This window comes from Rhodamnia argentea, chromosome 1 (assembly GCF_020921035.1).
Source record: "Rhodamnia argentea isolate NSW1041297 chromosome 1, ASM2092103v1, whole genome shotgun sequence".
Classification (NCBI taxonomy): Eukaryota; Viridiplantae; Streptophyta; class Magnoliopsida; order Myrtales; family Myrtaceae; genus Rhodamnia; species Rhodamnia argentea.
This window is the reverse complement of record NC_063150.1, coordinates 13,068,484-13,079,572: the sequence shown is the minus strand read 5'-3', so window position 1 is coordinate 13,079,572 and position 11,089 is coordinate 13,068,484. Positions and strand designations below refer to the sequence as shown.

General features: G+C 40.9%; 1 protein-coding gene and 1 non-coding gene across 2 annotated transcripts; one reads left to right on the top strand and one right to left on the bottom strand.

The window, feature by feature from the left end:
* Positions 1-3,608: 3,608 nt before the first annotated feature.
* Positions 3,609-9,591, bottom strand: LOC115751355 (chloroplast sensor kinase, chloroplastic). The gene is made up of 9 exons (XM_030689247.2): positions 9,088-9,591; positions 8,807-8,974; positions 8,432-8,719; positions 7,546-7,611; positions 7,398-7,466; positions 7,229-7,321; positions 6,207-6,415; positions 5,114-5,387; positions 3,609-4,367 (listed from the first exon to the last, which is right to left on the bottom strand). The coding sequence occupies exons 1-9, from the start codon at positions 9,526-9,528 to the stop codon at positions 4,113-4,115; spliced, it is 1,863 nt and encodes a 620-aa protein (XP_030545107.1). The 5' UTR covers positions 9,529-9,591; the 3' UTR covers positions 3,609-4,112.
* A 1,400-nt stretch (positions 9,592-10,991) lies between these two features.
* On the top strand, positions 10,992-11,064 carry TRNAR-ACG. The gene has a single exon. It is a non-coding gene; the product is annotated as a tRNA-Arg (tRNA).
* Positions 11,065-11,089: the final 25 nt, after the last annotated feature.

The window sequence follows — 11,089 nt, the reverse complement described above, 5'->3', positions numbered from 1 at the left end:
AATTCACTATTTTTTTTTTTTTATTTGGCAGAAGCTCGTTTTTCTCTTAATGCATAAACCGAAGGTAAATAATTTCACATTGGTAAAAATACGAGACGTTGGAATCAAGTGGCCGCTATACTTAAGTGTATCGCACATCATCTGTTTTTTTATCATAAACATTACCAAATGAACCGCTCATAATGCTGGTTAGCGCCCAATTAGGGTATCAACTCGATTCCCGACTTGCGTCTGGCCTAATCCACGAGATTACTTGTGGGTCTTACTTAATATGGAACTTCCTCGCAACACGGAGAGAAAAGAAAAATTGATCGTTAGGTTCTGTGGACATGGTATGAGAAAGTCGTGCCGTGTTCATTGTCCTAAACCCTACCGGCACGGCATCTTCCCGAGCGGCGAAATCAAGGCTAATCTGGTCTCTTAACTCATCATGGGCTGTACCAGAATGTAAGAGCAAAAGCTTTGTGTCCTTCTAATCTTTGACTTATTCATAGGAACTTAGGAGGAAAAGTGCCAAACTCAGAAGATGCTGAGCGTAGAGCCGAAACAAAGACGGAAGCCAAAGCGTTGACTTTTGCGTTAGCAAAAAGCAAATTTGTACGTCGGGGAATGCTGGCTCCACTGGCCTCTTGAGCACTCCCTAATTGACCCTCTCGATTCCATTTTGAGTTTGGCAAGTTTTGCATGGACTTTGACCGAGGATAGACATTGGGCTAAAATTCCATTTTGCACCCCTTAGCTTTGGAGATGTCTCGCTTTGATCCCCGTAAGATTTGATCTATCTCGAATCGATCCCGCTTAGAATCCTGGTTCGGACTTCTAAACCGAGAGATGTTTTAGAGCACGACATCTCGTGCGCGAAACTTCGAGACCTTCGGTAATGGTAAAACAATCGATGCCGGCCTTTTCCATCCAATAAAGGTTTTCGAGATGGATTATGTTTCTATTGTCTTCGCCTAATTTGGATTGAGCCAAAAAAATTGGTATGCAGGTATGACATTAGTGAGGGAAAAACAAATGCTAGCCATTTTAGCTAGGCGAAAGGACAATTCAAGTGTCAATATTTGTGTACGGTGCTTTTTTTTATGCCAATATTTTTTTTTAATCATTAAAGTGTCAATTTTTTTAAAAATAATTATTTGAATGCCAACTCCGGTGAGCATCGCCGGAAATCTTACGTGGCATCTACATGGCTCGTCGGAGAATCCTAGTCTGCAATAAAATGAGCCAAAAACCAATAATAAAAAATTTCACTTAAAATTAAAATTAAAAATAAGCTAAAAACTAAGACACAAGTTAAGAAAATAAAAACAGTTAAAAAAATAGCTAAAAAAGCATCAAGACTTCAGCATTTGTATCTGCAAATGATAATGCAATTTCCATCAATTTTATCTGCAAAAGATCAAAATTTACTCAATTATTTGTACCGTAAAAACAACTAAAAAAAGTAGATAAAAAATTTAAAAAAACTTGGCAGCGGAAAGGACTGTGTAGGCCCTTGTCGCTGCCATTTTTTAAAAATTTTCTTTAATTTTTCTTTAATTTTTTTAAATTTTAAGATTGTAATTTTTAATAAAAATTGCCGCATGGACTTTTTTTTAGAAAATTGGCACGTGGACTTATAAATGACATGGCAGTAAAACATTTAAAATAAAAAATGACACGTATATATTTTGGTTGGAATTTCTCTTCACTACCCGCCAGCTCGAGGAGTCAACGAATATCTAGGAAGTTATCATCCAAAGGGGAAAGAGAATTTGAAGATCTAAATGGAGCCATATCTAGTACTGTTAGCGTCACACTTACTGTACAATTTGTCGCAAATTATACCACTTTTAAAGATCAATCCGAGCATAAATAGTACTATTTAAGAAGGGGAAAAGGGATTCAGGACAAGAAAGAGTGTCAATTGTGCATAATGGAGGCCAGGCAGACCACCGTGCATAAACTCGGCCATCCGAAAACTCATTTATGGAACGTTCCTCAATTGCTCAAATCCCATGAAGGGGTTAGGTTTAGACCTTTGAACTAGAAAGGCAACCTTAATTCAAAGTAATTTGTATGCGATTGATGAGATCCGAACGAATATCATTCGGAGATGTCCTTTTGCCATTTTAGCTATGTTGATTGCTTGAATGTACTCATGTGAGAAGTGCTTTAGATTTTGTTGGTGGCTTGATATTCAAATTGAGTTTCGTTACGAATTAATACAAAAAAAGGAGAAAATTGTCAAAAAAGTCTTAAACCTATTGCATTTTTTACCAATTCAATCCTAAACCTTTTGTATTTGTGTCAATTCAGTGATAAATTTTCTTTTTTGGGCTAATTCAGCCATAAACCTTTTACATCTATGTTAATTCAGTTCATTCGACTAACGTTGGCCCATGAGCATTGACGTGGATGTCGACCCGCGTTGACATGGATGCCAGGCCAATTGTTATTAATATTTTAATGTTTTTTCAATTTATTTTTTTATTTTTTCTTTTTTTTCCTCCTTTCTTCTTCCTCCAACAGCAATGGCCGGATGCTAGGCCCCGCCAACGGCGGGCGAGGCCGGCCATGGACGGCCAGGCGCGACCTCGCCCGCATTTCGCCCGGCAAGGTCGCCTAGACATAGACAAGCGAAGAGCTTCTGCAAGTAACTCGAAATCGATTTCATGGCTTCGTCCTTCTAGGCTCGTTTGCGAGTGAGCTCGCCACGATTTTTGCATGTTTTCGACTTCCGCTATTGCTCCCTTCATCGTTTGCAAGTGAGTTGGGTGAGGTGGTGCCTCGCAGGTCACGGTGAGGCCCCCATGGCTGGTTGACCTCGCCCAAGCTAGATATGGGCAAGGTTGCGCCTCGTCGACCATGGCCGGCCATGCCTGACACCGGCGAGGGTCAACCTTGCCGGTGGCCGGCAAGGTCAACCTCGCTAGCGGTTTGAGAAAGGAGAAAGGAAGGGAAAAAAGAAGAAGGAAAAATACAAAAATAAATTAAAAAATGTTAAAATATTAATAAAAATTGCCCGACATCCACTTTAGCGTCGGCCGGCTAAAGTTGATCGGATGGACTAAATTAGCATAAATGTAAAAAATTTAGAACTGAATTGACATAAAAAAGATTTAGAACTGAATTTGTATAAATGCAAAAAATTTAGGATTGAATTGACACAAATACAAAAGATTTAGGACTAAATTAACAAAATTAAAAGATTTAGAACTGAAATGGTAAAAGTACAATAAGTTTAAGATTTTTTTGATAATTTTTCAAAAAAAAAAAAAAAGGAGATGAACCTTTTTACATGGCCGATTGAGACAAGTTATAGAAAATTAATCGAGACTAGGCTTGATTATTGCCCCGCCCAAGCTCAGCCTGACCACAAGGGCTCACAAAGACACAAACATATTCGAGATAAGTCACAGAAAAGTTACTTGTTGAATTGTTGGTCCCAAACACCATTCAAAAGAAAGTGAAACCCCTTTACCCTAAAGTCATTGGCATAATCCCAAAGGCTTTCCGCAAAAACCCAACCAAACGTAGCCTGAATTCCATGCAAAAAGTCCGTAAATTTTCAACATTTTTGCCGAAAATAACACTGCAGGTTTCTCACTGTCGACATCCACCCAGACATTAGAGGCATGAATGCTAACATTTCATTATTGTGTCACTATGTCACAAAAAGGTGGCGAGATGGAGAATCAATTTAGAAGCCAATACCACAGCCTGCCCTCCTTTAACCTAGTAGATCTCACAGGATGACAACCAACAACCAAGCTGGACCACCTCACTAGTTAACAATGGGGGCAGAGCAATTTCGATGATCTAGTCTCGCAGAACTGGTACAGACATAAACTTGTATAATATATTACCTTCTTTGATTTTCATGTTGCTATCTACCATATGTGCTCTACAATTGCCAGTTTCCGATCAACAGGTAAGCTGCGAATCTCCTACATAGCACGTTTATTTTGCAAGTTCGCCAATGCCTATATCAGAACAAGACTAAACCCTCTGTACAGGACCTCCGGCATATTTCAGAAGCGGGAAGTGGTTGAAAGGCAAAACCCACCATATCAGTTCCTAATATTGAGGGGGAAGGAGATTTCCACCATGGAGACCATTCATTCTTGCTAAACTTCCCCTCCAGGGGTATCTGGATGGGATACAGAGGCAAAAGATGGAAGCCATAGCTCGATGCGAGTTCCACCAGCAGCAAAGGCAGTATTGGGGGTCCGTGGTGATATCACACGGACCACACAACCGTAGCTCTCAAGTATCTCACGAGCAACTGTGAGCCCTGCTACAAAGTTCCATGTCATGTTATCTTCAACCATATCTTTGGAGAGAAGATCTGGTCCAAATGGTGTCAGTGAGTGCATCTGTGTCTGTAGGCAAAAACAAAAAGGAAAAAAAAAAAAAATACATTAGAGGGCCGAAATTTTGTGGTACAAACCCAGGGAAAAAAAATTGAGTAAGCAACGACAATTCATTCATCATTAATGGCCTGAATTTTATGGTATAAACCCAGGAAAAGAGATTGAGCAAGCCCTTGATTTCACTTGAGTAGTCATTAGATGTCATTACTGTGCAAAATTGTCCAGACTCCCTAAATCCATGCTTAACTAAGGCTTTCCATGATTCACTAATATACGGCCACTTTGCCTATCTCTGCAGCCATCTTTGTCTTATTAGCAATACAAATCACTTTGTCGTTCTTCAATTTCAGATACTCCAAATGAAAACTAATTAATATCCAATCCAAGAACTTAAGCCAAGAGATAAAAGACACTACCAATATTAAGGTCTAGACAAACCGTGTAGACAAATAAATAAAATACTTTGCTATTTCCTCTCGCATGCAAATTGAATGGAGAGAGAGAAAAGAACCACAATTCAAGTGACAAGGGAATAAATGTAAAGGAGAAAGGTAGGGCTACAACACCGCAATTTTGTGGAGGGAAGAGTTTTATAAGACCTTAATTAAGAAGATTGAATTATCATCAACAAAGAAAGGATGGAAGCTAGGAAAGTAATCACACTCCAACCATATCACATAACTCCATGCAAATTAAAATCAAAACTCGATTAGCTAGATGAATTGAGATAAATGGTGAAAACTTTTGATACATACCATGTAATGCATATCAGGCCCGTCATCATCAATTACCAGGAGAGCACCACCTGCCGGTGCTCCTGTTAACACTATTTCAACTTTTCCCCCAACATGCGTACGCAACAATGCACCCTCAATCAAGTTGCTCAGAGCCTGGCGGAAAGCAGGTTCTTCTATGGCAACTTGCAAGGATTGTGAAAGTTCAGTTAGTTCTACCGCTCGCTGCTGCTCACGAGCAAGAGGTATTATGGCACCAACAAGGTCCGAGAGCACATCAGAAACATTGCACGGTCTTCCTGACGAGAAGAAAGGGCATTAGGGGATAACCAGGTGGATTAATGTAAAATGAGAAAATCAAGATAGTTCCATGAAAAAGCATCACTGAAACATCTATCCATTTTGATTATCTCCATTGAAACTCAAATTTCTACAGAAGTAAGGAAATTATGAGCTCTCTTCCTAGAACAACTCAACATTTAATGAAGAACTTTAAGACATCACGATGGCGATGGTCTAGTTTCCTCTACATGCTAAAAAGCAACAAGAACTTTTTCCATCTTGCGCACAAGTCCAATTTCAGTTCTGTATGTCGTACTCTTAGGAGAATCAGTAACCAGACTTGCAACTTGTAGGGCCTGGTGGTATACAGTTAACAGGTTGACATACTATTTATGCTCTCTTGATTGTTCGCTCTAAAATAGAGTGCGCGCTTAACGGCGCAAGATATGTAGAAGTATCAATGCACATAAATCGAATTATGGAAAGCACAAGCTAATATAAGAAATCATTGCTGTAACTAGCGTTGCTTAAAAAAAAAAAAGACTTTGCATATTGGTACACATATAGAGATTGATACTCTAAAAATAGTAAAATCTTCATCCAAGAATGTGTTTGCCAATTAAAGTCATTGCCTATGAAGGTAAGAGCTGTAAATGAAGCTACTTCCTGATAGCCAGAGGTCAAATGTAGGTCTAAAGCTAGCTCGCTATGGCATTCCTAGCAGAAGTAATTCAAGTGAAGATCAAAACTACAGTATTCACAAATAAAAAGTGAGAAAAGAGTGCTCTCATAATAACGAAAGCATCTCATTGAACTTGAGGAATATAACTACCTGATTCCATGTTGTCCAAGAGGTGCAAGAGCCAGAGGTGGCATAGGCAACTCTAGATCTTTCAGAGCAGAATTCTGAGAAAAACGATCTGCTTTTGAGAATTCGCATTGAATATTATCTGTCAATTGAGACCTTCCAGAATCCGGACGGGCATAGGTTGAATTATGCATTTTCTTTAACGTTTCTTCATTATACCGCAATATATTAGCCTGCAATATATCAAACGATCAAGAGTCAGATCTATTGCCAGCTACATGGATTCCTTAGGATGACTCTCTCTTCACACTAAGAACAGACACTCAATCTTGTCTATTCTTAAAACTGTATCTACAACTCAGCTACTTTAACAGTAAGGTCACATCTGTTACTGTGTACAAAGTAGATTGACAAAGAGTTAAATGACTTGGATCTGGCAAAAGGGAAAGCACTGATGACTGAGGGTTGCTGAAGGTTGACAAACTATGAAATATACTGCGAATCGGGATTCTAATGCATATAGATACAAATGGAACAGGCATATATGTAGACGTTGATAAGTTTATAAGTAGAAGAAGCATATAAACCTAGGTATCATTCCAGATCAGGATCATATACAGGCAGAAATGAAAAAAAAGAGAGGGAATAACTACGATGTCGATGCTATAAGGTCTACTCCACTATAGTTGCTTTATGAATCAAATGCCCGAAAGATGTTTGTTGCCTGAATTTGGGGCATATCATGCTTCACCAAGAAGTGTCTACACACGGTCAGAGAACAACAGAAAAATCCTTAAACTTAGACAAAGGTTTTCAAATGCCAAATTAATCAACTGCATCCACCTTTACAACATGTTGCTCTCCAATAGAAACTTACATGCATTACAAAAACATCCATGAGCAAGCATGTGTGAGCAATTCTACGTGATTAATGAGACCAATTACTAAACAGCATTGGTCTGTGGCCTATATAGAAAGATGAAAAACCCAAATGACAACTCTATCTCCAGAAAAGGACAGCTGTGAAAAGAAATGACGGCATGCACCTTTGTAAGGTATACTGCATCCTGAAGTTGTTGAAGAGTATCTCGCATTCGATCACCTTGCACCAAGATGTCCTCAACAATGTCATAGGCAATCTGCAACCATATGTCTTTCAGATGTGGAATCTCAGGCTAGAAAGAGGGGGGAAAGAAAGCAGTGAAATTCACAAACCTCACTTCGTTTCATGTGCAGAGACAACATTTTAGTCAAAGTTCGAAGGCTCGATAGAGGACCGCGAATCTGCCAACAAATTACATGGATTAGACTTCGCAACAATCACTTCAAGGAACACATGCTGATGGCAAAGGATGCATCTTACCTGCTCCACTAGGTTGCTCATCCGAACATTATTTTGCCAGGAAGATTGCTGGAGCAACATTGCTTTCTGTTGGGGAAAAAACAAGCAGGAGCAATCTCAGACCAACATTACACACCAAAGAGACCTCAAACACAAATATGCAATAAGTAAAGTGAAAGTCCTATGATGAGGCAAGCCAATCACATGTTTTGTGTACAGGAAAACCAATAAGCTGTTCAGGTGTATGGAGTGCTAACAGCAGGTGATAATAACTAAATCTACAAAAGTAAGAGGGCCTGAATAGTGAATCACACAATAAATACCAGATTACTGACGGGTTGAGCTTTTAGCATACTTGGGGTAGATATATCTCATCTGAAACCCTAATTAGGTGTGCAATATAGCCTGACTAATATGCTGATTAAAAGATTCCACCAGAAAATCAAGCAGCTTGCGGGGGAAAGTGCAATCATTTAATTGAGGTAGCAGAAAATGCTGTAAATCCCCTCTCGAGACTCATGGAGGAAATCGAAGATCAAATTGGCTCCAGTCACAGACCACACATGCATATGTAGCAATGACAGATTATGCCATACAGAAGTAGAAACTGTTCTACCAAATAAGTGACCGAATCATATCATCCAACAATGCTTACAAAATAAAAACAGCATATCATCAAATTTGCCAAAAAGATTGGTGTCGCTGATGATCAAAATCGTTGACCAACAGACTAGACAAGTAATCCACGGCCCTGGAGTCCAGATTTGGCATGCACTTTCCTTATGCAGTATACATGCAAATGAGACACGCATAATCCAATATGTATGCAGTTAACAACGACGAATTAAAGCAGCATCTCAGAAGCAACGAATTAAAGCAGCATCTCAGATTAGTAGAACACTTGTACCTGATCCATGACGTAGGCCATTGCAATAGAACGGGAGATGTTGGCTGCGATTGATCTCTGCTCAGGACTCAACTGGCACATTCCAAGTTTTATATCCTTTACACTTGGAATATCCCTCATTTTTAAGTCAAGTCCCGAAGGCGGCAATTCATACACTTCCTCTGGAGATGGCGAATACAATGTGCTGTGCTCTTCCGCCATAGGAAACTCAGCAACCAAGAACCCAACCACAAAAGGGTGCTTCACCATCGGAAATACCACGGCCCTACACTCCGGTATATCTTCAACCTACAACGTATTCCACTAACTAACTTCCATCTTCCAAAGACAGTCAAGCTAATGGCAATGAAAAACTAAGGAAAAGTGATCCTTTACTTGTTGGTTAGAAAGTGCAGCTTCCGCGGCACGCAATCCAGTCGGAACGTTGAAATTGCCAACCAAAATAACAATGTCAGACGCATTCACCTCGGATACCGGATAAGAAGTGACACGGCGCAGCTCTAGACGGTCCATCACATAACTACCAGCCGGCCTCACATAAACCTGTTCCAATTCGAATTGAACACTTCTCATGAACATGAAAAAAAATCATCGTTTCAACGATCTCGATAAGCGAAACGAAAGCGCAAAAGAGGGTAAAGCTCCGAGGAACTGACCGAGAGAAGAGCATCGGAATGGACGATTCGGCGGAAGAGGTCGAGCTGCTCGAGGCAGAGTCGCTGGAAATCAGGGCTGGGGAGCACCAGGCCGCCTCTCTGGTCCCGCTCGACCCTCTGCGCGAACTCCACGGGCGAGTTCGAGGCCCTGCGGATGGCGGACGCGACGGCGGAGGCGGAAGGCAAGAGCGGCCGATCCGCGTCGCCGGGAGGAGGGGCGCCGTGGGCCACGTGGCGGAGGGAGTCGGAGGCGGAGCGGGCGAGGGAGAGGGGCTTGGGGGAGGGAGAGCCCGGGGAGAGAGAGTTGCATTTGCAGGTGGTGTGGGGTTTGTGAGCCGAGGAGGTGAGGAAGCAGAAGAGGAGGAGGTTGCCGGTGGAGGTGGAGGCGGCGGCGGTGTTGAAGAGGAGGTTTTGCGGAGAGAGTGAGGAGGAGATGAGCATTGTAGTGGCGGTTCTGCGTAGAGAAAGAGAGAGAGAGAGAGAGAGTGATGAAGGAAGAGGACGATGAGTACGGTTTTTCAGGTGCAATCTGAGCCACAATAAGTAAGACTCGAGACAAAAGCACGGCCACGTCGCCTTTTTTCTGTATCCTCATAAAGTTCGGATCCACTAAAAAAAAATATTTCCGTAGTGTCTCCGCTAAAAAAAATTAAATCAAGTAAAACGTAAAAATAAAAAAAAATAAATCTATTCGACACAATCCAAATTTTTTTGGCTAAATACACCTTTTATCTTCAATGAGCCCACGAGTTCGAATAGTGTGGTGAACGAAGCTCTATAAACAATCTTATGTGACTTTTCTTTCTAGTTACGCTCGTTTGATCGAAAGAACGATGGACTCGCAATGACTAATGGAAACCATCGAGAACGGAGGTCACTCGGACCCCGACAAGGCAAAACGAAGTCCCTAGGGCAGGTTTGCAATTCCATATTTTTTTTTATTTTCCATTTTCCCCTCATTTTTGAAAGTTGCTTTTTAGTGATTTTTTTTTATATATAGACAAATATTGTCTGCTCAAATTTCCTTGATTTAGGTTCCTTGTCTCAATGCAAAAATTTTAAGGCAAAGCATTCCCAAGCTACTCCCTTAGCATCTCTATCGCCCTTGAGTAATTTTCTACACGAGAGTATTTATTTTTTAAAAGCCACGTCGCCTACGGTGATTACACTTTCCAATTTTCCATACAACTAAACTTTGGCAAGTTACAACTCGAGCTCACTTAGTACAGAGCATTAGACAGAAAGTACAGGATCAGATCGACAAGTAATTGCCATATGAACAACACAACCGATACAAATCGATGCGGACTCGACATCAGCAAGATATTTCTATTAAAGTTTGTCATATTCAAAGAGACGATCGATTGATTCACGAACTATCAAGATAATAATTCAGACATGACTCTCTAGTATTGGAGTATAGATCTCACTGAAATTTTATTTTTTGGTCAGTGCTTTGAGAAAACTGAAATATCATGTTACACAAAGATTGTAAGTATCAAAATCTGCTTGAATATACTTAAATTTGACATGGGTCAAAACTGACCGGGCTCATGCTCTACTTGGGCCGGATTTCCCTAAGTGAGCCCAATTTGCCGATCACTATATTTGTCGAAAATTATTGGATTATGCGAGGCATGTGCTTACGAGGCCCCACAAAGTCCAAGGCCTGAAGCAAGGTGGCCCACAAATGGAGAGTCAGCCCATCCAGTCACTCTCTAAAATATCAGATAACAACTGGAGGTGATCTTTGGGCTGGCTCGGCCTGGGCCCGGGTCAGCAAGTCGGTCCTAATGTGCTCCCCAACCCTTCCACTTAATTCTCGGGTCGGGCGTGGCCGGGTTTTTTCCATCTTCATAAATTAAAATGATTATATAGTTCCGATTCCACTCTGGTCAGAAAATGACTCCATGGCCCAATGGATAAGGCGCTGGTCTACGGAACCAGAGATTCTGGGTTCGATCCCCAGTGGAGTCGCTGCTTCTTTCTTTTTAAAAGAGGC

What these genes read in the sequence shown, in the direction of transcription:
- LOC115751355 (XM_030689247.2), bottom strand. Translation starts at nt 9,528, where the DNA reads ATGCTCATCTCCTCCTCACTCTCTCCGCAAAACCTCCTCTTCAACACC. An exon ending in CTGCACTTTCTAACCAACAA is followed by an intron (nt 8,720 to 8,806) that starts GTAAAGGATCAC and finishes AATACGTTGTAG; the next exon opens with GTTGAAGATATACCGGAGTG. An exon ending in CTTGGACAACATGGAATCAG is followed by an intron (nt 5,388 to 6,206) that starts GTAGTTATATTC and finishes CTCGTCAGGAAG; the next exon opens with ACCGTGCAATGTTTCTGATG.